This window comes from Triticum aestivum, chromosome 7B (genome assembly GCF_018294505.1).
Source record: "Triticum aestivum cultivar Chinese Spring chromosome 7B, IWGSC CS RefSeq v2.1, whole genome shotgun sequence".
Classification (NCBI taxonomy): Eukaryota; Viridiplantae; Streptophyta; class Magnoliopsida; order Poales; family Poaceae; genus Triticum; species Triticum aestivum.
This window is the reverse complement of record NC_057813.1, coordinates 455394958-455420964: the sequence shown is the minus strand read 5'-3', so window position 1 is coordinate 455420964 and position 26007 is coordinate 455394958. Positions and strand designations below refer to the sequence as shown.

The 26007-nt window shown below is 46.8% G+C and overlaps 1 protein-coding gene across 2 annotated transcripts; it reads left to right on the top strand.

The window, feature by feature from the left end:
- The first annotated feature begins 5809 nt into the window (after nucleotides 1-5809).
- LOC123158978 (probable Ufm1-specific protease) lies at nucleotides 5810-25584 on the top strand. 2 transcript variants are annotated; one of them, XM_044576786.1, is made up of 14 exons: nucleotides 5810-6090; nucleotides 6193-6543; nucleotides 12685-12938; nucleotides 13302-13395; nucleotides 14634-14809; nucleotides 16400-16490; nucleotides 16597-16719; nucleotides 16820-16867; nucleotides 16949-17025; nucleotides 19373-19461; nucleotides 19591-19700; nucleotides 19858-19859; nucleotides 20666-20768; nucleotides 25205-25584. In XM_044576786.1, exons 1-14 carry the CDS (start codon nucleotides 5880-5882, stop codon nucleotides 25432-25434), a joined length of 1959 nt encoding a protein of 652 aa, XP_044432721.1. In that variant the 5' UTR covers nucleotides 5810-5879; the 3' UTR covers nucleotides 25435-25584. The 2 variants fall into 2 exon arrangements, 1 of the variants encoding a protein (XP_044432721.1); XR_006479415.1 differs by lacking the exon at nucleotides 19858-19859.
- Nucleotides 25585-26007: the final 423 nt, after the last annotated feature.

Below are 26007 nucleotides of genomic sequence, written 5' to 3'. Positions count from 1 at the left end.
CGGAAGCAGCTAACTGTCGGCAGTTATATATAAAAAACAAAAAAAATGAAGAATTATTCAGACCATAGCCGACTGCCAGTAGTCGACCACGGTCTCGGGGACTACACCCAGTGGGTGCACTCAGCGTGCCCCCACCGGTTCCATGATCCCACTCGACCAGTTCGAGTGAAACAAGTAAAAGTGAGAAATTTCAAGGGGACTACAGTCGACTGCCAGCAGTCCACCATAGTCCCGGGGACTACACCCAGTGGGTGCACTCAGCGTGCCCCCACTAATCCTGACATTCCAATTGACACACCCACTGGGTGCATGACAAACATTAAGATTTTCAGTCGGCGTCCAACTAACCTGGACATTGCTCTGAAGAGCTGAACTCGCGTCATAAGCTGCTTGGCTGGCGGTTTGGATCGCTTTCACCTGCTCCATCATGATCCCTGCTTGACAAATGGCTTCTTTGGCAGCGCTCGCTTGGTCCTCCGGGACATGGTACATGGAGAAGAGAGAAGGTGGATCAACACTCGACGACGAAGGGCGGGCAACCGTCAACGGCTCCGCAAAGGACACGGTAGCCCGAGCAACATTGCTCCCCTCCGGAATCAGCGGTTCAGGTGCTGACACAACCTGAGCAGCCTTGCCAACAATCGCCTTCCTGCTCCTCCTCTGCCTCAGTGGCGCTTCATCGTCATCGTCAGGGAGTTCGATGATAACGCTAGGTGGAGCCGCAGAAGAAGTTCAAAGTCAAAAATAAAGATCCAATCGACCGAAAGCGACACTGCGCAGATCATACCAGGATGAGAAGTAGCAGCATCTTCCATTTCCTGATCCTCATGCCTGGCTGAAGTTTCAGAAGTAGCAGCACTGCAATTTCCAAAAATCAGTCGGTCAGCGATTGAGTCGACCAAAAATATATCCATGATAAAAGGAAAAACATGAGTTATGCTGTTACCCAGAAACGGTCGGAATCTCCATCCTGATCTTCGGTAGGGCCTTCGCCGGTTTCGTCGGGGTCGCTTAGGGTTGCTTCGACGCCTTCTCAGTCGGCGCCGGTGAAGTCGTCCGAGGGCGTTTCGTCGATTGACCAGCAGACACGACTCCCTTGCCGCGTTCGACCGCAGGGTCGTGGGCGAGCTTGGACCTTCTTTCAGAACGGGGAGGCACAACTTCCTCCTCCTCTTCCTCCTCATCGGAGCCTGCATCTTCGTCACCCTCATCACCATCCTATTCCCACTCCTCTTGACTTTCACCTCCACTTCCTTCCTCCTCCTCGGCCTGCACTTGCGCCCCGTTGGGCATTGAATACAACTCAGTGGTCTCCTGAAAGACAACAAGCAAGACAAAAGTCGATCAACTGGTCCGCGACAAAACAGAACGGACGGAACGTGAGTACAATCGGAGAAAAGTGATCATACCTTGTCTGCCTCATAAGATTGGTCGAGTGGCGGGATCCTCCTGGCTCCACGAGGGTTGTCCTTGTTCCCCGTGATGACAGTCATCCACCTCTCCAGTGTGGCATCGTCGACCTCCACTGGGTGGACCCGAGTGGTGTCTTCAGTACCAGAATACAACCACATCGGGTGGCCCCGGTACTGGAGTGGTTGGATACACCGCCGAAGGAAAACCTCCAGAAGATCCATGCCAGTCACACCGTCGCGAATCAACTGGACTACCCGCTCCATCAGCATTTTAACTTGAGCCTTCTCCTCCGGAACTACTTTCAGAGATGATGGCTTGTTCACTCGACTCATAGAAAAGGGAGGGAGCCCAGTCGACTTCCCTGGCGTCGGCTGGTCTTGGCAGTAGAACCAGGTCGACTGCCACCCTCTGACTGACTCGGGAAGGTTCATAGCCGGGAAAGCACTCTTACTCCTCATCTGGACCCCAAGACCCCCACACATCTGGATTACCTGAGTTCTCTCGTCATTTGGGTTGGCCTTTTTCACCGTCTGAGAGCGACAAGTGAATATGTGTTTGAAGAGGCCCCAGTGCGGCCGACAACCCAAGAAGTTTTCACACAAAGATACAAAAGCGGCGAGATAGGCAATGGAATTGGGTGTAAAGTGGTGAAGCTGAGCCCCGAAGAAATTCAGAAACCCTCGAAAGAAAGGATGCGACGGCAGAGAGAACCCACGATCTACATGAGTCGCTAAGAGGACACACTCACCCTCCTGAGGCTGCGGCCGCCACTCCGTCCCCGGGAGCCTCGCCGCCCCGTGCGCAATCAGGCCTTCGTTGGCCAGGTCGTCGAGATCCTTTTGGGTGATGGTCGAGCGGATCCAATCACCCTGGATCCAACCTTGCGGCAGACGGGACCGTGACGAGGATCCGCCTCGACTGGTCTCTCTCCCCTTCACCTTCGCCGTCGCCTTCTTCGCCCGCTCCAAAGCCGCTGTCCTCTCCTTCACCATTGTTGCCGACAAGGATGGAACGGAGCAGCGGTGCTGAGCAGTTGGCGAACGCAGCGGGGGAATCTGGAGACGAGGGAGGGGAAAATGAGGGAGCACTGTTCAGAAACCTCCGCCCGGTCCCTTATATGGAGTCGCTTCCGAGTGGCTGACGGGTAGGCCCGGGCAATCCTGTCAAATCCCAAAACAGTCGCACATGCGATACGTGGCGAAAAAGGCGGCGCAGGAATCGAGGCGTTGCTGCCTTATCCCATCCGAGTACCGCGGTCTTCTCCGCTTCGTGCGCTTCCCAAAATTCAGATCCCACTAATTCCGCTAACCGCAGGGCAACTTGTCAGACGGAAGATCTCCTGCGATCCGTCGCTCAGAAATCTCCAAGTTCATAAAGTTCACTCGACAGATATGAAGAATGGATCAAGGCGTCTGAAAGAAAGTTGACATCCTCACTTGAAAGTCATTGATCCAGAGCAAAACACCTTTACAACACCAGGAAACAGGTCGGAAAATTTGCCAACTCCTTCCTCACTCAAACCTCGATCCATTTGGGGGCTAATGATGAAGTCATGTACCTAGGGTAGGGTCATGGACCTATCCAAGGTACCCCCCCAAGGACATCTTTTAAGAAGAAGCCGTCTTCCAGTCGACCAAGAGGAACTCCACTCAACGGACTAGAAGACACTCGACGAACATGAAGACACTCGACCATGAAGACTCACTCGACCACCAGGAGTTCAAGATCTACTATGTACCGAAACGGTCTGTAATTAAGTAGTCTTTATGGTCACGGTGACACTTTATGTAGGGCGTTACCAGTAACGTCGGACCTTAATGTACTTTAACCCTCCGCTACGTGGGCCGGCTGGGGTCTTGGCGTCCTCTATATAAGCCACCCCCCTCCACTGGTAGAAGGGTTCGCACCCCTGTAACTCTCACACATATAATCCAGTCGACCGCCTCCGGGCTCCGAGACGTAGGGCTGTTACTTCCTCTGAGAAGGGCCTGAACTCGTAAAACACTTGTGTGCACAACTACTCCATAGCTAGGATCTTGCCTCTCCTTAGTACCCCCCTACACTACTGTCAGACTTAGAACCACGACACCTTGGGCCTTGTGGGGGGGGGGGGGCGCACCAGCCCACCTGGGGCTGGTCCCCTCCCACACTTAGCCCATGCAGCCATCCGGGGATGGTGGCCCCACTTGGTGGACCCCCGGGACCCTCCCGGTGGTCCCGGTACGTTACCGATAAAACCCGAAACTTTTCACGGTGACCAAAACAGGACTTCTCATATATAAATCTTTACCTCCGGACCATTCCGAAACTCCTCGTGACATCCGGGATCTCATCCGAGACTCCGAACAACATTCGGTAACCACATACAAACTTCCTTTATAACCCTAGCGTCATCGAACCTTAAGTGTGTAGACCCTACGGGTTCAGGAATCATGCAGACATGACCGAGACGTTCTCTGGTCAATAACCAACAGCGGGATCTGGATACCCATGTTGGCTCCCACATGTTCCACGATGATCTCATCGGATGAACCACGATGTCAAGGACTCAATCGATCCCGTATACAATTCCCTTTGTCTAACGGTATTGTACTTGCCCGAGATTCAATCGTCGGTATACCGATACCTTGTTCAATCTCGTTACCGGCAAGTCTCTTTACTCGTTCCGTAACACATCATCCCGTGATCAACCCCTTGGTCACATTGTGCACATGATGATGTCCTACCGAGTGGGCCCAAAGATACCTCCGTTCACACGGAGTGACAAATCCCAGTCTCGATTCGTGCCAACCCAACAGACACTTTCGGAGATACCTGTAGTGCACCTTTATAGCCACCCAGTTACGTTGTGACGTTTGGTACACCCAAAGCATTCCTACGGTATCCGGGAGTTGCACAATCTCATGGTCTAAGGAAATGATACTTGACATTAGAAAAGCTTCAGCATACGAACTACGATCTTTGTGCTAGGCTTAGGATTGGGTCTTGTCCATCACATCATTCCCTAATGATGTGATCCCGTTATCAACGACATCCAATGTCCATGGTCAGAAAACCGTAACCATCTATTGATCAACGAGCTAGTCAACTAGAGGCTTACTAGGGACATGGTGTTGTTTATGTACCCACACAAGTATCTGAGTTTCCTATCAATACAATTATAGCATGGATAATAAACGATTATCATGAACAAGGAAATATAATAATAATAACTAATTTATTATTGCCTCTAGGGCATATTTCTAACAGTGCAGCGTAGATGGGGGATGGATTCCATTGCCATGCTCCTTGTAGACATGTCCAAGATGCCCACATACTGCACACCAGTCCGGCAGGCGTTCATACTTCACACGATAAATCTGTCGCTTTCCATCACGGACCATGGTGACCGTGTTTTTTAGAGGCTTGTGCACATTGATCTTGACCCAGACCCGATAAAAATTCCCGGCAAAGTCTTGTGTCATGGTTTCCGTGAACAAGACTTCCCCAACTCTTGCCGCTAGGGGCTGAACCAGATGTGCGTAGAGATCAGTCACATCATGGATCTGAATCCAGATATTGAGAGTGTCAAGGTTGACCTCGGTTGGCTTCGTGATTCCATCATATGGGGTAATGATGACCGCATGACCTCTGAAGTTCCATGGCCCTTCCTGCATCACCCGTTCCCAATCACCAAGGCATTGGAAACGCAGGGTATAGAGGTTATCCTCGAGGGGACGAAATTTGACGTCGTGAGCCAGATCCCAGGCCGACCTCATGTTCTTGAAGAACCAGTATTGGCTGTAAGGCTTGTCGATATGAACCCTAGCCACCGCTGTCCATCTAGTTGCCTCTGGAGGCGCTTCCTTCTCATCGAAGACGACATCGTCGAGGTCCTCCTCACGGAGACCCAACTCAGCCATCATCTTCTCTACCTCAGCCACGGAGGACGAACCAGACGCTCCCGTCGATCCCATCTCCGCAAAAACCAGAACCCTAGCCCGAGGTAAACACGATCGGACTTCTGAAGCTAGCCCTAACTCTCCTACACCACCAGGGGATCAATCAAGGCCGGGTAGTGATGCAGGATCACCCCGTAGTCGGCCCGAATCGAAAGCTTGGGGCGATTGGAGGAGGGAAGGTGAAGACCTCGACGGTGGCGAAAATATCGCCGCCGGGAGAAAAGAAACCCTAGCTTTCGCAGGAAAAAAAGACACTTTCGTAAGAGGAAAAAACTCACAGGTTACCACAAGTGATCGCATATGCAGTATGCCACTTGTGAGCCTGTGTGGGATTTTTTTTTATTTTTTTGTGAAAAGCCTGTGTGGGATGTGATCTTGATTTCCGCTTTTCGTTGGCCCGGGAAACAAACCGCGCCTGGGGATTGGGCCCCAACCCCGGCCCAACTGAAGAAGGCCTAAATGGGTCTTGCCCAGTGCTTATGCGAAGCATAGACACCGGCGTTTCCATCCTCCCGATCGCCGCCGATGGAAACTGCCGCCGCTGGTGCGCGCCGCCCGCCGGCCCTCCGCCTCCTCTGCCCTAAGAAGTCCGTCCTCTCCTCTCCCTTCCCGTCCCTCCTCTGGCTCGTCGGCTCCCCTCGCTTCCTCCATCCCGTCACCGTCGCTGCCGCCCTCCGCTGCCTCCGCTTCCTGTCTGACGACGGCCCGTTCTCCCCCGATCTTCCCCACGAAGCAGGCAAGTCTCTCACACCTACCCCCTAACTTCGAGTCCTCCATCCTCTGCAGCTAGCCCCACTCATGGTCTTCCTCACCTGACAATCTCTGGTGTTGCGTGCAGACGAAATCCGTGGTTTACTCGTGAGGGGGTTTGACATCGTGGGGGGCCTGTTCCTCGGGAGCGCGAATTTCGAGTCCGATGCCGGCAGAGCGCTGGAACTGGCTGGGGAGCTGAGGGAGCGGTTGTTCGGCGAAAGGGCGAGCCATGGCATGGTTGGAGGCTGCGTGGATGCGTCCACTGGGGACATTCGGTTTCTTGTTTCGGAGAGTGAAGGGTCAGAAGTGGTGGAAGGGCAGGAGGTTCTGTGGGGGGATGAGCCGGGGAGGTCGCTGCTGGAGAAGGGCTGCCTTCTGCGCTGCGAGCTGCAGCTGCAGCTGCCACTCTATCTTCCTTCGGATGAGACGATGTCTGGTAAGTTCCCCCCTCTCTTCTTCAGCTGTAAATGTCAAACTGCCGTCCTTCTGAATTTTCATTGTGCAAGTCTCTAGCTTAATTTTGCATGTGTCGAGTGTGAAGCCATATATCTGAAGTATGCAATGCCTTCGTGTTGTAAAATTGTCGTCGTTTTCGTGTTCATTAGTGCGTATTATGCTTTGGTTTCACATGGTTGAGTGTTGAAAAGTGAACTTTGCCGTACTTAAATATCATGCTGGTATTATCTCCAGTTCCATGATTTTCTTGGATACTGGTAAAATGCCAGAATTGTTGCATTTTTATTTTATACTTTGGAACTACGAAATAAACAACTAAGGGTTGATATGTAAGATGCAATTCCTTTGCTCTCAGTTCTCATATGGATGATTTTGAGTATATGTACCCTTTGGTAATTTGGTCACCCAGCAACTGATTCGTTTTTACTTCTTGGGTTGCATTTGTTAGGATAATGCTCTGACCTTTATACTTGAATAGCTGCATAATAATAGTTATTTTCCATGCAATTCTTTACCCCAATTTGTAAACAAAACCATTGTTACATACCAAATTGTTTGTGATTTCTTGGGCCTGGCGAATGTGCACTTGCAGACAAAGTGTTGCAAGCATATGTAGAGAGATTTTCTAAGACATAATAATAATGTTTGTGTTGATTCAGGGAGAGAGGAGTACCTGCAGCGTGAGTGTGAGTGTGTGTGGCGGCTCTCACTGGGAACGGGAGGACTGGATGCCCCTTCTAGGTCAGCTTATCCTCATGGGCTTGGGCCCTAAGGATACATATGATGGGCTTGGGCCCATACCGGTTCAACACTCCCCCTCAAGATGGGTGGTAGATATCTATCATTCCCATCTTGTCACATGCCAAGTTACAGTCCTTTGTTCCTAGTCCCTTTGTCAAGCAATCTGCAAACTGCTGCCCAGAACTGACATGACCAAGGCTGATGATCCCAGCATCAAGTTTCTCCTTAATGAAGAAGCGATCAATTTCCACATGCTTTGTCCTATCATGTTGAACTGGGTTATTAGCAATGGCTATAGCTGACTGATTGTCACACCACACCTTCAAGGGGCCCTTCCTCAGAAGTTTCAACTCGCTCAGTAGGTACTTCACCCAGAGCATCTCACACAACCCTTGAGATAATGCTCTGTACTCAGCTTCTGCTGTTGATCTAGACACAACTGTCTGTTTCTTGCTTCTCCATGACACCAAATTTCCTCCCACAAACACACAGTAGCCAGAAGTTGATCTTCTATCATCTTGACAACTGGCCCAATCAGAGTCACTATAGCCATCCACCTCAAGATGTCCACTCTTCGCAAACCACAACCCTTTACCCGGAGTCCCCTTCAAGTATCTCAGAATTCTGTGCACAATATCAAGATGCCCACTCCTTGGTTCATGCATGTATCTGCTCACCACACCCACGGCATACGTAATGTCAGGCCTGGTATGACACAAGTACAATAACCTCCCAACTAATTTCTGATAATCTTCCTTATTCACCAGCTCACCTGATTGAGCTGTCACTCGATGATTTTGTTCAATCGGCGTAGGGGCTGCACGACATCCCATCATGCCCATGTCACTCAAGAGATCCAAGGTGTATTTCCGTTGGCACAAAGATATTCCCTTCTCTGTTCGAGCCACTTCAATGCCAAGGAAGTATTTTAGGTTGCCCAAATCCTTTACCTCAAACTCCTTGCTTAGACACCCCTTCAATCTCTCTATTTCCTCCTTATCATCTCCAGTGATGATAATGTCATCCACATAAACTGCAAGGATGGTGATCTTCCGATCAGAGAGTGAGTGCTTGTAGAACACCGTGTGGTCACCATTACATTGACCATACCCCATAGCACAGACAGCACATCTGAACCTATCAAACCAAGCCCTCGGCGATTGCTTTAGACCATACAAGGATTTCTTCAGCCTGCATACCTTCCCCGTGGTCTGTGAAGTACCAAAACCTGGTGGTATCTCCATGTACACTTCTTCCCTCAACTCACCATGCAAGAAGGCATTCTTGACATCTAATTGATGCAACTTCCACCCAAAGTTTGCAGCACAGGAAACCAATATCCTTACTGTGTTCATCTTTGCCACTGGAGCAAACGTCTCGTCATAGTCCATTCCATAAGTTTGACTATATCCTCTGGCGACCAATCTGGCCTTATACCGTTCCACCTTCCCCTCAGGATTCTAATTCACTATATAGATCCACTTACAACTCACTGCTTTCTTTCCTGCCGGCAATGTGGTTAGCACCCACGTCTTGTTTTTCCTCAGTGCTTCCAACTCTTCTATCATCGCTTCACGCCACTTCGGATCTTGCTTTGCAGCCTTCCAATCCTTTGGGATTGACACAGTTTGAAGAGAGGCAACAAACACTCTATAGGAAGGAGACAAAGCCTCATAAGACACACAATTTCCAATGTCATGATCATCAAAAAACTTCGGTGGTAAAGCCTTCTGTGCCGCTTCACGTGTCCCCTTTCGCAACGCAATAGGCAGTTCCACCGTGTCAGATGAGCTTGCACCACTGCCTTGTTGCTCCCCCTGCACTTGCTGCTCCTCCTGCACAAGTGGTTGCCGCCGTGTATAGACCAGACGTGTGTCAGATGAGCTATGCACTTGTGGCACTTGTGGCTGCCGTCGAGAGTACACTAGGGGAATATTCTGCCACCGATCTGGAACAGGGAGCTGGAGATTACCAATCTGAATGGAACCCACTGTTGGCTGGACCTGAACCTGCACATCACCATCAGTGAGAGTACCAACCGGAATTGTACCCACAATTGGCTGGACTTGAACCTGCACATCATCAATGTTAGTGCCCACAGAATCCTCCTGAGTGTGAGACACAACCTTCTCCCCCTCTTGACCATCCTGCACAGAGTGTAAATGGTCAAGCTCTTGAAACAACACACTTAGATCTGTTGGCTCACCATAGAATGGCTCAGACTCCCTGAAGGTTACATCCATACTGACAAACCTGCGTTTCTCTGAGGGACACCAACATTTATATCCCTGCTGACTAGAAGAATAGCCCAGAAAAATACACTTCACTGCTCGCGGATCAAGTTTTCCAACAGAAGGACGGTGATCACGAAGAAAACAGGTACTGCCAAACAATTTTGGGGGAACAACAAACTTAGTTTCTCCATATACTAGCTCACACGAAGACTTCATGCTTAGTATTCTTGATGGTGTCCGGTTGATCAGGTATGTGGCTGTCATCACTGCTTCACTCCACAAGAATTTGGGCACATTCATCGTAAACATCAATGACCGAGCAACCTCAAGAATATGCCGATTTTTCCTTTCCGCCACTCCATTTTGAGGAGGGGTGTCTGGGCACGAAGTTTGATGAAGAATACCTTGATCAGACAAGTAGGCCCCAAATGTGTTGTTCACATACTCTGTCCCATTGTCAGTCCTGATCACCTGCACCTGCACCTGAAACTGATTCTTCACCAAGGCATGGAAATTCTGAAAACAGCTAAACACCTCATCTTTGTGACGCATCAAATAAATCCAGGTCATACGAGAATAGCAATCGATGAATGTCACAAAGTATTTCATTCCATTCATTGATACAACTGGGCTCTTCCATACATCCGAATGAATAAGCATAAAAGGAGATATGCTCCTAAGCCCCTTACTCACATATGAGGCTTGTGTGTGTTTGGCATATTCGCAAGCATCACATGTCAACTTGCCCTTGCCTATCCCACACATAACATCCGGAAAGATTCTACTCATCTTATCAAAAGATACATGTCCCATCCTACAGTGATGGATCATCGCCTCCTTCTCCTTGTCCTCCATGGTCGCAGCACACACCAAGTCCGGCTGCACCTCCTGGTCCATGTACCAGAGCCCCCTACGCCTGGTGCCAGTCCCAACTGTCTGGCTCGTCTGTCGCTCTTGAATCACGCAACCAAATTTGTCAAGGATCACACGACAGTCAATTTGATCAATTAGGGCACTGAAGGAGACCAGATTGACAGGAAAAGCTGGCACATGTAAAACCGAGGATAGGGAGATGGTCGGAGTGCACTTGACTGTGCCAACCCCTACGACAGGCTGGTTTGTGCCATCAACAGTTTGCATAGTGCCCGTGTGAGACGGAGGGTGCTTAGTGTAAGACTCAAACACGCAAGATTTACTAGCAACATGCTTAGATGCTCCAGAGTCGAGAACCCACTCTGGAGCACTCCCATTAGAAGCAAGAGATGCCTGTTCTGGATTACCTTCATCAGTGGAGGCCCAGAGAGCAAAGTCTCCATAGTCAACATCATTTGCATCTTTGCCTTTTGACGTCCCAGTGTCTCCTGCCACTGTCATGTGAGCCCTCTGATCCCCTGAGTGTCCTGAGTAGCCACCTCTGCCCCTAGAAGCCTGGCCCCTTGAGGTCCCTGAGTATCCACCTCTGCCTCTAGCACTCCTGCCTCTGCCAGTTCCCCCTCCGTTGTATCCCCTGCCTCTGCCACGAGTTGGACACGCCCACTTCCAGTGACCTGCCTCCCCACAGATATGACATTTGTTGGGATCGCTCCACTCCATGCGCTCAGTGACTGCAAATGTCGAAGACGGCACAACCTTCATGTCTGCATGCTCAAGAGATAGCCGCACCTCCTCTTGAGACATAGTAGCAATAGTCTCCTCAAGAGAGGGCAGGAGAGGTTGGTGCAACAGGGATGCCCTCCTGCCATGAAAACAACCTCTAAGCCCCTCCAACAGTTTCAGCACACGCCTGCGTGCAATCCACTTGCGCCCTGACTCGATGCAAGCCGCATCGTAGAGTTCCAGAGGGTCGCAGTTATCCTGCTCTGCCCACAAAGCCTGCAGCTCTGCCACATATGTCATCACTGACATGTCGTCGCCTTGATGCAGCCGATTGATCTTCCCCTCAATCTGAGCAATTAGCATGACATTGCCCTTACCTGAGTACAAGGTGGACAGAGTCGTCCATATCGAGCCCCTCCACAGAGCGTCCAATGGGGGGCACCACCGAGTTCAACAACCAGCCAATGAGCACAGAGTTTATGACCTTCCATCTTTTTCCCTCCACAGTAGTCTTGTCTCCTGGTTCAGCAACAACACCCAACAAGTGCCCATCAAGCTCCTTCTGTTCCACAGCCAGCAACGCCCTCCGGGACCAGCTCAGATAATTGGTAGCCCCCTCTAACTTCATGTCCATGGGCGACAGTTCGATCTTCTGAGCCACTTCCTGTCGAGGAACGATGGCCCCAGATTTCGACTCCTCGAAGATCTTAGCAAGCTTCTCGAAAGCCTCAGCAAGGCCTGTTGGCTCAGCCATCTTCGGTCAGGAGGAGTGGAAGCAGCAACACTCAGTAGCAGCAACGGACACAGCCTCTACACACCCAACAACAGCAGCCCACAGCAGCAGTAGCACTGACCACCACCAGTAGCAGCAAGCAACACCTCTTCCTCCCAAGGAACAGCAGCAGCAACGGCAGCTCCAGGACCACCTCTCCTACCTCCTCCCGCTGCCTCACGCAGCAGCAGCAGCACAGAAACTCCAGCAGCACCTCGCGCACTCACGCAAGCACTCCTCCTTCGCATGGACAGCACCTGCGCAGCCTTCAGGTCGCGAGTCCCTCCGTCCACTGCCGCGTCAGCCCGTGCACGGCCACGCAGGCAGCGCCGCGCCCGACCACTCGTGCGCAGCAGCGCGTTGACGCCGCGACCGTCGTCGCCCAGGCACTGGCCCGCGCCCGCGCCTCGCCGGATCCCCGCCGCCTCGCCGGCGGGCGCCACCGTCCGTCAGGCCCCACCGAACCTGGCCTCTGATACCATGTTGATTCAGGGAGAGAGGAGTACCTGCAGCGTGAGTGTGAGTGTGTGTGGCGGCTCTCACTGGGAACGGGAGGACTGGATGCCCCTTCTAGGTCAGCTTATCCTCATGGGCTTGGGCCCTAAGGATACATATGATGGGCTTGGGCCCATACCGGTTCAACAGTTTGCAGCACTTCTCCAATTTTTATTGAAATGGTATTTTTTCTTATAAAGGCAAAAGGGAATTGTAGCAGGAACTATAAACCGTTCTCTACTGAACGGAAGACATAATTCTTTACTATCTCTTACCTTTGTAGGCATTGAAGCCAGGTTTTCTTCACTCATTGAATCTGCAGCTGCTAACCTCAGAGGTCCTCATGTTTCTTACCTAGTTGAAGGCCCGACTGCAACATTTGACGAATCACACCATTCAGTTATCTTACATGGCAATAATTTGAATTCTGTTTCCCAACTACCCATCAACCCAAACACAAACAAGTGCAGTGCCAAAATTGTATCTTGTTCAGAATTCTTACCGACAAAGAGGCATGACCTCTCCTCAATAAGGGAGGTAAGCTGTACTAAACTAAACTTGCTCTACTTGTTTTGTAGTTCTTAATGACCAATGTCAATTGTGAGACATTGTCATCTTCGGTCACTTACCTCTCTTGCTTCTGTTATTCAGTCATGAAATTCAGTATACCTATCTTTAATATTTTGGGAGCCACATATTTCATGAAAATTTGTTTTCAGTTTTATGTATGACTTGTTTGGAAATATAAACTGTATGAAGTTTGAAGGAATATATGGGAAGTCGTAAGGCATCTGCCGAATGGAGATTTAATTCCTATTGTATAGTGTGATGATATTGATTTGTATTCCTATATCATGTGACAATCTTTAATCACAAATCTCTGAATGCCTTATTTTCTAGAATGCAGATGCAATTCAGATAACTGTCCTATCCAATCAATCATTCAACATCTCAAAGGCTGCCTCCCCTGTCCCTATGTTAAAGTACTTTCCAGGTAACTATTTTCTTATAAAAATATTCTGCTTCTTGAAAAATAAAACTTCCGCCCTTTTGCTCCTTTTTTTATAGTGAACTGCGCAATGGCCGTAGGACAGCAATGCCTTTCGTACCAACGTACAGGCATTGTGCTGAATATATTTAGAATGACAAAGTAGTATATATTCGCACCGTAGCATATGAAACGTGGGTTTAAGTACACCTTACACCTGGTAGTAGAAAGTATTTTCCCTAAATATACTATGTAACATATGAGACGCCGGTCTAACTACACCTTACATTTTCAACATGGTCGTGGATCTATTATACAACCACCCCTTTAGTTATAGAATACCTATTCTACAACCACCACCCCGTGAAAATAGCCTGATCCCCGAACCTCCACTGCCCACCTCACCATCCTCCCGCGCCACCCCTTTGCTTCCTCCCTTGTGCCGCCGATCTACTACTGTGCCACTCTTCTCAATCCTCTCGCACGCTGCTGGTATGCTTCCTCCCCGCCCTTCTCCATCCACCCACGCCCACCTCTATGCTGCCGCAGCGTCCCTCCCCTTTCTCGGTGCCCGCCAGCCTTCCCCCGCTGCGACCTGGCTCCTGTTGCCACACCACTTCCCCAACCACCCCCTCCCCTGCTCGCCACCCTGCAGTCTGGTCGCTGCCATGAGCTCCAAACTTGGCATCATCTTCCAGCATCACCATCGCCGGGTGAGAGGTCGCGCACCACCGTGAACTACCATCCTCTGTCGCCACCCCCTCCTCTAGCCCCGCTACCACGCCGGCTCCCGCTCCCTTCTCCTGCCGCAGTTCGCTGCATCAACGGGCAGAAGTCCATTCGGTGAGAACAACAAACAATTCACTATGTTAAGCAAAAAAAGGAGTCCACTGCAAACTGGTGTTGTTCGCGATATAAAATAGAAGTTTGCTCTTCAGACCACAGTGGTTCACTATTTGAACTGCAGCAGCCCGCTGTATAAAAAGAGAAAACAGAAGTTCACTTTGTCCATGCAGAAAGTTTACTTTTTGTTGGGAAGTCCACTTTTTAGTCGTCAAGTCCATTTTTCGGTCCGGGGATGGTACACACATTGCCTGGCATTTCACATATTCACTCTAGGGAGTTCACTCTGCCGTGTACAAGTATTCTGCAACAGGTCGGATGGAGTGCATTTCTTTGCCCCCTTCATTTTTGAATCACTTTTCACTTTCCTCACTGAAAGTATTTTTCATATTTTATATCAGCACCAGCACCAGCTAGCCTGAGAGTAATCGACCTGAAGCTAGATATATTATGCTACAGTTCTATGGATCTTCCTGTAACCGTTGCTGTGTCTGAGCTAGTTATTCCGGGTTTAGCTGATCAGCTAAGCATTATGAAGAAGGCTATTGTCTCAGAGCTCTTAACTCAACAGCCTCAGGTATGTGATTCATAAGTCTTCTGATTGCCATGATGCCATCGCTAAATCGATTAGTATATGCACATGGAAGGGCAACTGATACCTATCAGCTACCATTGTACTACAAACTACAAATGAACAGCATGAAGCATGCTGCCTAGATATTGCCATAGAGATGTATAAGGTCACCAACTCTTAACTCATAGATTATTATTTGAACGCTTTTAAAAACCTAATAATTCAGATAAAAGTAGAAAAGGGCTAGTTAGGTCCAAAATCTTAAGATATGATATGAAAAGTGGCAGCATGTTATAGAGTTGCAAAGGTTCTTTACAACATACCGAAAGCTATATCAAAACTACAAGTGGGACTTGTTAGAAACTTAGAATCAAGAGGTAATATTAATCTTAGAAAAAGAGGTTATTAATATGAATTCTCTGGTCACATCTCCAATTCTGCAAGTTGACAGGTGCTTAAATGTTGTCTTCTTGCCCTTGTTACTGAGAAATGGAATCAACACTTGAGCATCGATGCTTGAATAGGCCCTGGTTGGACTGTTGTGAGTTTTGGGGCATGTATGCACCTGTAAGAACGTAGTAGATTGAGCTCCAGATGGATGCTGGTGGTGTGGCAAATGCTCCTTATTCTAAGGCCTTTTTATCAGCCATTGCGTCCTTGACTTCACTAGGTTCTAGATTATTATTAGTTCATTTCTGAACTGAATATTATTGTGTGCTAATATGTAGTTGGTTGGCTGATGCACCACGCACATAGCAGCAGTGAATCCTAGAGATCATCTTGTTGGCCAGAGAGCACTTTAGTTTAGGATGCTAAGGGTAGGGTTTGTTAGGATGCAGAGGTTCTATTCCAAGGGTATAGTGTATAGTCATTTCCCCCTGTTAAAGGGCAGGTTCCTTGTTGCGAATGAAGCAGTGGAATATGATTAGGCCCTGCCAGTAGGTAGATGAGGCCACGTGTCCTTTACGGCTTTACCCAACTTTCAAATGTCAATCCACACAATAATATCAGGTGCTACCAAGTTTTCACAATTATGTCGTGAAGAAATGTACAGCACATGTGTACTGTTGCCATATTTGTCAATCTAGTGAAAAGCAGCATGAAATTTGCAATTCACTACTTCTAATGCAATAAAAAAGGAAAAAAAAGAACAATCAACTACTCCCTCCGTTCCATAATTCTTGTCGTGGTTTTAGTTCCCTCCGTTCCATAATTCTTGTCGTGGTTTTAGTTCCCTCCGTTCCATAATTCTTGTCGTGGTAGTTTTAGTTCATACCACGACAAGAATTATGGAACGGAGGGAGTAACATATAGCTCCATGGATAGGGTAGTTTTCTTGTTCTGATATTTTGTTGTCATAATTTCCATACAATAACATAATTTATTTGCATCATTAGCCATGGTTTTCTTGCTATTTAATATATACTCCCTCCGTTCGGAATTACTTGTCGTAGAAATGGATGTATCTAGATGTATTTTAGTTCTAGATACATCCATTTCCGAGACAAGTAATTCCGAACGGAGGGAGTATCTGATTGCGTGCAAAATGTTATGGAATTTTGTCTCTAACATCGTTTCTTTAATTTGTTGAAGCTTTGTCCATACCATCTTGTTCCTCCTGGGTTGCTTATTCCTCTAACAGCTATATACGACACAAGATACGGGGAGATTGAGGAAAAGCAGAGTATGAAATTTGCTGTGATGCTTTGATGTATTTGGTAGTTATTGTTTTAACTTAGCTTGACAGTGTACTTGGGTGTATTATTACAGTTTGCATCATAAATTTGTAGGTGAACTGAGAAGAAATCTGCACTTCAGGCTTGGTCTGCCCTTGGATCGTCCTTTATTACGGACTTCTAATGCACTAACTTTTGGTGCCATGGAAAGGCGAGATAGAAGCTCATCTAAAAGTGGTATCAGTTATATTTTGTATTCTTCTTAGTTGTTCTGTTCCTTATCTTCCAGTTAGAAAATATTTTCCTTACACCCACCGTGATCTATCATTGAGATCAGGTTCCTCATTGCTTCGAGATGTCCACAAAGAAATTCCATCTAGTGGTGGTTAGTAGTTGCATTGGTTCTTACTTTGAGAACATTAACAAATTTAGGGGATAATAGTTTTTAATTTCATGTTTATTGCAGTATCTGGAGGAATCATGTCATTGATTGATGGTTCATATGAGTATTACCATTACCTACATGATGGTATCGATGACAATGTAATGTTTGTTTTTATACTTCAGTATTTCTTTCTATTAATTCTTACCTCTCTTCTTGACAGTTTGTTTCATATATATGTGTTCTATTGTCTGATGTCTACATATGTTAAATAATATCTAGGGTTTATTTGAGTATCTTATTCAGTTCTTAGACAGCAGGTATAGATCATTTACCTTCATAACAGATTGTAGATTCCCACCCCATGGCTGGATGTTAGTTTCTGCATTTCTTTCGTCGGTGCTCTGAAGTCCTATTTCAGTAAGATGATAGACAATCAAACCTGTCCATTTAATGGAATTAGATGGGACACATAAGCCTACTGCACAAACAACGAGTATATTTTGCTCAGTTTGAATACATTTTATATTTACCAGAAAATTAAAACAGAAGCTACAAAAAAGGTTATCTGTTTTACATACAAAATGCAGCTGTAAAGAGGTTTGAAATTCAAATATCTGATTTGAAATATACAAATATTTATTCATTGTGTTATCAAATTCTTTGAAAATAGTACTCTTAGAGTAACTCCACTAGTGCATGTCACTTGTTCTAAAATGGTGCCACACAGGATTTCATGTGATCTGGAAGTGGTAGAGGAAACAGGAAGAGCCCTGCCTCCCATGCCAGCTCACCAACATATATATTTTCCTGGTTTTAGGAACAAGCTTAATGGAGAGGTTCTTATCATGGATGTGGCTGAACAATGAACATCATGCCCACATAATGACCACCTTAGTAACAACCTATTGGAGGTTTTCTTAGTGTCATGCCTTGGGTTACTGTTATATACTCCCTCCGTCCCATAATGTAAGATGTTTTTTGATACTAGTGTAGTGCCAAAAAACGTCTTACATTATGGGACGGAGGGAGTATATTTTTACTATATATCTGCCATGTGCCCCCGTTTTCAACTGTTGCTTGCCAAACTGTATACAACTCGACTTGCAATCTTCTCAAACCAACCTATTGTGTACCTTATCTGACTGCGGTAGCACCTATCCTGATGACTGCTATTTTACCAGACAATTCTAATTGATATTCGTTTTCTTTGAAATTAATGCTTCACATATACCTGTTTTTGGGTTTTAATTTGTAACTGAAATAATAAATCATCATACTTTAGTTTTAAAACATTTGTCAGAGAATTTCCTGTTATAGGCTTTATTATATGCTTGGTTGGCGCCCCTTTCTTTATCTGAGGAGGACATAGAGAATGGCATTTCATGAGTTGCATTTGGAAAGCTTCTACCTGAAATTGCTCTGCTAGTTCCTCTTCCATGTTTTGGTTTTGTTTATAATTCTGTAGTAACATAGGTGTCTTCTGCCCATTCATGTAGAGTAGAGCTATGACGAATTATCAAAGGGCAGATTGTAGTTGGCATTTGCTTTAAGCCTTGCAACTGCATTGTTATAATTCGAAAAATTGGTCAAACTGCTTGCTGTAGCACTAAATCAAGTGTTGGTATTACAGGGTGGACTTTTTTTTAATTATTTTTTGTGCCATGTACTTTTGCATTATACCACTTGGTGTGAAATGATTAGTGCTAAAATTTCTGATTTGGATATTTTCCAGGCTGATAGGTTTTGCCTTTCCAAACATGTAATTGCTCTTTTGTGTTGATCAATAAATTGAACTGATACGAGTCTTGCCTTCTGCTATAATAGCAATCTGTGGGGACTATGTTATGTTTTGCTCGGGTACATTTGGGTAACTTAGTGCATACTGCATGCCCGGAAGAGAATGTGATGAGGAACAATAGATGGGGAAAATGAAAATAAAATCATATGTCAAATCTGTTTGGCTATACTTCTAGTTCTAGATACTTCTATTGTAGTCTAGTATTTCTTTTATTTTCTCAACCCTAGCTACTGTTTTCTAGTCTTCTAGCTATGAGTAGAATGGTGAATCTTAAGTAATGTTCTCTGGAGTGTTCTAGCCATAAGTAGAAGTGAGATGTGAAGGCTTCCCAAAGCCCTGTAAATACAGGTCCTCACCTCTAATTTGTAATCAGACCCACTACCTATAAGAGAACTTGTTGTTCTTATCTAAGATCTTGGACTAGATCTTGTGCTCTAGGATTTTTGGATTGAACTCCTGCTGCCATATCAGCCCTATCTCAGCCTCGAGCGATATCTAGTACAGAACGTTGAAGTTGTTCCTTCAACACTTGTGCTGTGCACATTGTAGCAGCAAGGTGGAGTTGTTCCTCCACAACTTTGTGCTGCTTCAGAATGCTACCCATTTTTGGTGTACCTCACATATGGTTCAGGATGATTTTATGTCTCTGAGTTTCTGTCGTGGCCAGTGGTGACAACTGACAAGTCTTTGTTATCCTCCTGTTTCAGGGATGGGGATGTGCCTACCGTTCTCTACAAACAATCATGTCTTGGTACAGGCTACAACAGTATTCATCTATAAATGTTCCTTCACACAGGTTTGACAGACTAGATGTTATCATGCCTATTTTTTCTACAATTGTTTAACAGTAACTTCTTTCTACAATGGTATAGCAGAAATTAAGATGCCAGGCTGATTAATATATTTGCTCCAACTTCTTAATCAGGGAGATCCAGCAAGTTCTTGTTGAAATTGGTGATAAGGATCCATCATTTATTGGATCTCGGGAATGGATTGGAGCGATAGAATTAAGCTTTGTGCTTGACAAACTGCTTGGTATGAGTTTATATATTTCTTTTGTGTTTGATGAATAATTGTGCATATTTGATGATGGTTTTCTTTTCTAAGAATGGCAACGGTTAGTTAGCAACTTACTGGCATCTTGCTCCCAAACCCGAGCACCAGCATCTTAACATAAGCATCATCAATCCAGGGGTATGACCAAATGGTCTCACAATGTTCATTGTTCGAAGTACATTTTTGTGAATTGCTGGAGGGCATCAATGCAGGACTATAGGTTGTATAAGTTCTAATATCATATCCTGAAGCTTGTTTGCAGTGTTGCCTGTAAACCTAGAAACAGAATAGTTGAGTTATAACTCAAGCTTTTGAACATTTTTCGTTTGTTAGATGTTCTTGTGGTCCATTTTGCTCTGTGAATTCAGATGTTGTGTCTGATCCACAGAAAATAATTTTGGAAGAAACTGAATTTCTGAGTAGGTCATTTTTTTCTCCAAATATGTACTCCCTCCGTCCCAAAATTCTTGTCTTAAATTTGTCTAGATACGGATGTACCTAATACTAAAACGTGATTTCATACATCCGTATTTGGACAAATTTAAGACAAGAATTTTGGGACGGAGGGAGTACCTTTTAAGTCTTCCAGGTTTGTTGGTCCTAATCGTTTGGTGCACAAACCAGTGGATAGCACTGGAAATGCCCTTGCCTTGGGATGTGAACGATCTTGAGTTGGAATTCTTGTGCATTTGTTCTATTCGATTGGAATAAAATAGTAAAAGCATCAAAATGTCCTTTCACAAGGACTGGGACTTGACCCCAATATCTCTTGCACACAGGACTACACCAGTACGTAGCAATTTTTAGGGATACACCAGTGTGTAGTTGATGTGCTTTTGTATTATCATTAGTTGTGTTATAAATATGAGAGGAGATAGTTAATTCAGTACACTCATGTGTCTTATTCCTGTATCAATATCGCTTAACAGAATTCGGTCATGCAGGCTAGTTGCAAGATAATTAATGTGAGATCTGGTGATGAGCTTCCTGAGAAATGCAGAGAACTCGCGATACATTTTGAAACCCAGGGAACTCCTGTAATGATTGGTACGTACTTGTGTTTGATGCCATTATTTACAGCAGCAATAAGTTATTAAGCATTATAGATGAAAACCATGGTTCTCCATTCATCTCAAGTTGTTATAAAACCCTTAAACCTAGTTTCATGGATGCTATCTTCCTGAGGACTTTTGGTCAATTAACCTCACTCTGTCAGCATTTCAGATTCATACTGACATTTCATACCTACTGCATATCTTGAGATCTTTTTAAAACTTGGTGCATATCTTGAGTTGGTTTGTGTCTGCTCCCAAAAGTCATCTTCTCTGCTATCTTCATGGGAGGTTCGCGTCTGCTCCCAAAAGTCACCTTCTGTTCTGCTATCTTAATGAGACTATCGGTCGCTGTCTTCTATTTCCATCGGCAGCTCCTTATTAACAAAATATTTACAGAGAGAGAATATGGGGAATATACAGACAGGGAGGGGGAAACTGAGACTTAACCCAGACTATCTAACCAAGAAATAAGAGGGGATCTGTTACACTCCTTCATCCTCCAAGAAAGGAGAAGATCCTTTTTGAGAAGGACCAGGAGCCTAGGCTAGGGTTAACGTTATAAAGAACTTTCAAGTTCCTTTCCTTCCAAGATATTCCAAGCAGCCACAACGAAGGTCTTCATGAAGAAAGGCTTATTGAAGGAGGCGAGCTAAAAAACCCGGAAGAATGGGTTACATTTTTCATATGCTCTCCTCTTACCCTTGCAGAGGAGATCAAGTGTTCCATTCCAGCATCACCTTGGGGGGAGAGGTTGAGGACTCTCTAGCAAGGCTTGCTAAAAGTGCAGTCCCAGAAGAGGTGATCCCTGGACTCAGGTAGCACCTCATTGCAAAGGACACAGTTAAACGTCATCGTCAAGACGTCAATGTGGAAGCTCCTCCTCTCAAGCATGTCTTTAGTATTGTGGTGATCATCAAGGGGAGTAACCAAAGGAATGCTTTGTTCTTAGACGGACATTTGGAACTCCAAATCCAGCTAGAATAGATAGGGCCACTGATGGAGGTGAAGGACGGATTGTAAACCTTGGTGGCAGAAATGAACTCCAAACATCAGCACCCGTAGGATTAGGAGCGTGCTGAGTAACGATCTGCCTGAACTCATGGGACAAGTCAAAGGCTTGGGGCGATAAAGGCAGATGAAAGAGGTCAAAAAGCTCCTGGGAGTTGAGGACCTCATTGACAGAAATAAGATGGGAGTGTCAAAGGAGTGTATTCTTTGAAATTTGAAGTCTATGAGAGGAGAGTGCCAAGAATCACTCCAAAACCTTATGCATAACACGCAGTGTATACAAGTACTAAGGGCCCGTTCAGTTCACAGGAGAAAGCGAAGGAATGGAGTTCCTGCAGTCTTTTTTACCTTAGCTGCGTTCGGAACAGAGGAAATGAAAATAGTAAACCAGAGGAAAAGTACCCCTATCCGTCAGATTCCAAAGGAACCGAAACATTTGCTTCCACCTCTTTTTTCGCGTAGGCCCGAGGCAAGTAGGGAGAAGCTAGTGAATAAACAATCATTTCCTTGTCTGTTCTACTCCCTCAGTTCCATATTATAGTGCGTATAAGGTTTTGGATGAAATTCCGGAATGTAGTGCGCATTAACATCTTTGGACGAAGATATCCCTCTGCTGGACCACTGCAGCGAAGATGCTTGCAGCCACATGCATGAGTCTGACAAAAGCAAAGATAAGCCTGGGAATAGTTTCACATCCAAACCAAAGCTAGTCCAGCCCATAGCACTATACGCCCAGGATTCAAACCAAACCGATCCAAACCAAATAAGCTAGAACCCAGACCAAACCAAATTGTATGTTTTTTCAACCCAACCACATCCAGATTGTTTCTGATTTTTGGATTGAAACCACAAACTCGAACTATGGACAAAGCCCTTAACGTGAAAAGGGCATAAGCAGTCAACGACCAAGCCCAATCAGGGATAATAATTTCTAAAGTGATATGGGCAATCCAGACCAAGCTAAGAGCATCTACAGCCGCAACCTGCAAATCTGGGCCCTCAAACGCACACGGCCGCGTCCGGCGCGTCCGCGGACACTGACCGCACACTTCTCAAATCCTATCGTCCATATCCGTGCATCTCATATTCGGTCCCTATATCCTTACTAAGCATGCAACGTGGAACTAAACAACGTAGATCATCAAACACACATAGAATCGGACATAGAAATGCACATTCCAATCACCAAAAGATCACCAACGGTTCTCCAAAAGATCGCCAAAGTTCACATAATTCATATAAATGACGGACAAGTTTAAACTGGATTACTAAAAACTTGAAATTAAAGACGGAGACGGTGGAGCTTCACCACTTCCTCACCGAGCCTTTGCCCTTTCGGTCGCCGGTGCATATATAGGCGTCCGCGGCTGGTGGTGGGTCTTGGTTGTCCAAGGAGGAGGTGAAGCTGTCGCGGTCGCCGTCGTTGTCGTCGGAGTCGGAGAGGACGATGAGCCCTGTCATCCGACGGACCGCCGTGTCTTGCTCCCGCTTCAACTTGGCGACCCGAGCCTTCTCTGCCGCTGCATCCTTTGCCTCGCACTCCGACTGCTCAATAGCAAGCCGGAGCGCCTTGGCGTTGTTCCGCCGGAGGTGGCGAGCGTCCGTCTCGCCGTCGTGAGGGACCGACGGTAGACCCATCGGAGGAGCCGCGCGTCCTCGTCGGGCTCCGCCTGCATCCCGCGGTGGCGGTGCACGGACTTCTCCGCATTGTCCCTCTCCCATGCACGCTGCGCGAACCTCCGGTTCCGGAATGCGTGTGCGGGCCGACAGCGCGGGCACTAGCACCCACCGCCGCCCGCATGGAGTGGCCGGCGGGGGAAGGAGACGGTGCGAGGGCGGTGCGGACTACATGTCCTGGCTTCGTTGCATATGGGCCAGGAGGGTCCAACTCCGGTGTCCGCGTTGCGTTGGCGTGGGAGCTGCGACGACGCTCCAGATCCGGAGCTGCCGTATGTGTCCACCTTGGACCGCTCCAACGCAATGCGGAGGGCCATCTCCTCCTCGTATTCGAGCTCGGAGCTGGGGTCGCTGTAGGAGCTGGACATCGGAGTTGATGAGAACGGAATTAGAGAGGGAGAGGAGAGGACGAAGCAAGAGAGAGTGAGTTTGGGGTTCGAAGTGAGGCGCCAGAATTGGGGTTTTTGTGAGACAGTTGTGGGGTCGGTGGTGGGTCAGGCCAGCCAGGCAGACGCACGCGGGCGTTCCAGGGCCGCCCCATATCTGCCCTATATTTGGGCTAGATATGAGGGGCGCCGGTCGGCCCGGGCTTTTGTCCGCAATTTGAGAGGTCCGGTAGGTCGTTTTTTTTTTTGACCAGTCAGTGACCGACGACCTGTCAGGGCATTTGTGACGGGTAGCATGTCTACCTACAAAGGCGAGAGGTCGTGGGTGAGAGAGAGGGCCCACCCACCTGCAACAAAAGCTTGGCGTCATCCAGACGCCCCCGCCGTCGACGCAGCCAGGAGGACCAAAGAGTAGGGAGAGTGTAGGAGGAAGGACAGGGTACAGCCGGTGACAACGGCACCTAACCTGGGGCGGATGGAATCGCTGGTCTCGTACAGATGTAGAGTCGAATTGGTCGCTTGATCCAGTTTTTGTCTATGGATTGAAACAGGCTATGACCGTTCGGTCTCTGTCCAGACCAAACCAAGCCAATCTACTATAATTGCTACAGCCCACACTAGACCAAATTACCACAGGTGCTCAGCCCATTTAATCCAACCCAAAGCAAACCGATGGGAAAACCGAACTGAAACTTCAGTTTGAGTCCAAACCAGTCCCAGGTTTAAGCAAAGACATTTCTAGTCGAGATAAAAGTGCCAGCACATGTGTTGCTATAAACACCATAAACAAGGCGCACTATATAGAGGAACGGAGGGAGTACTACCACAATGCATTATTTCGAAAAAAATTATCAGCTCAAGTGCCAGCTTCCTGTGGTCTTCTCTCTACTGATCTGAACACCATCTTCAGTTTTTGTCCTCCGTTTTCTATTCCCATGGTTTTACAACAGCAATTCTTTGCTTTCACCAATTCCTGTAGTTTTTTCTCCCTCTGTTCCAAATGGCCCCTAATGGATGGAGTGTTATCAACTTATCATAGATCATGGTTGCTTCAATGTTCATTTTCAACTTGTGGCAATGTTTGTGCTGATTGACCAACAATAGATGTGTTCCAAATGTGCGGTCATCTTGATGACAATCACTGTTTTCTCATCTATTTTAGCCACCTACATTTTCTAGACCGTCCATGCATAACACTTCCTGATAAGCAAGAAATGGCAACAAGATTAATCAAAATTGTGGAAGACACAGATAGATTAATCAGAGTTGGATAATTCATGCAAAGTGGCTACACTTGGTTGCATAAAAGAACCTATTCTTACACTGATCCTGTTTTTATTGTTGGTAATGAATGCAGGTGGTGGAGTTTTGGCTTATACCCTTCTGGGAGTTGATTACAACGAAGCCAGCGGTGATTGTGCTTTTCTTATCCTCGATCCACACTATACTGGCGCTGATGACCTCAAGAAGATAGTTAATGGTGGATGGTGCGCGTGGAAGAAGTCCGTCGACAGCAAGGGTCGGAGCTTCTTCTTGAAGGACAAGTTCTACAACCTTCTTCTGCCCCAAAGGCCCAATATGGTGTGAGAACCAGGTAATTTTAGTGGTGTTGGTGTATGTAAGATCCAAGGGGGAGATCACAGATCAGTAAACCGTGTATCATCTGATTATTCACAGACAGAGATTGGGTTGTGCCTTGTTACCTCTGTTTTGAACTAAAACAGCGTTACTTATTTCCGAATGGAGTGCATTACTAACAACAGGCATTGGCCGACTCCATTCCAGCATGAATAAAATATCCAGCAATATCGTTATTGAGGCTGCATGAATCTCTCATCTTTCACGCATTCGCGTATGTATATAGCACGCATTTGGAATTTATTTTTTTACTTTTCGTAGCGGGTGCATTTGAGCTCATGCGTGTTGAAGAAAAATACTCCGCTTTACTTGCATATAAATAAGCTCCTTGCTCCATATAGCAATTTCGCAATACCCGATGGCCATTGACTAACTAGAGTTATCTTAGAACAAGTACGATCCTCTGTCAGTGCCAGATGCGAGTTCTGACTTTTTCCTCGGGACCCCACTCGTCAAGGACCAGAGACTAGCCAGATGAAGGGACATGACCAGCTCATGTTTCTTGGGGTTGCCACCGGGAAT

Bases quoted from the DNA above. Each gene is read 5' to 3' on its own strand.
- LOC123158978 (XM_044576786.1), top strand. From the start codon at position 5,880: ATGGAAACTGCCGCCGCTGGTGCGCGCCGCCCGCCGGCCCTCCGCCTC. The intron at 6,544-12,684 runs GTAAGTTCCCCC...TTACCTTTGTAG, and splicing joins TTCGGATGAGACGATGTCTG to GCATTGAAGCCAGGTTTTCT. The intron at 14,810-16,399 runs GTATGTGATTCA...AATTTGTTGAAG, and splicing joins TCTTAACTCAACAGCCTCAG to CTTTGTCCATACCATCTTGT.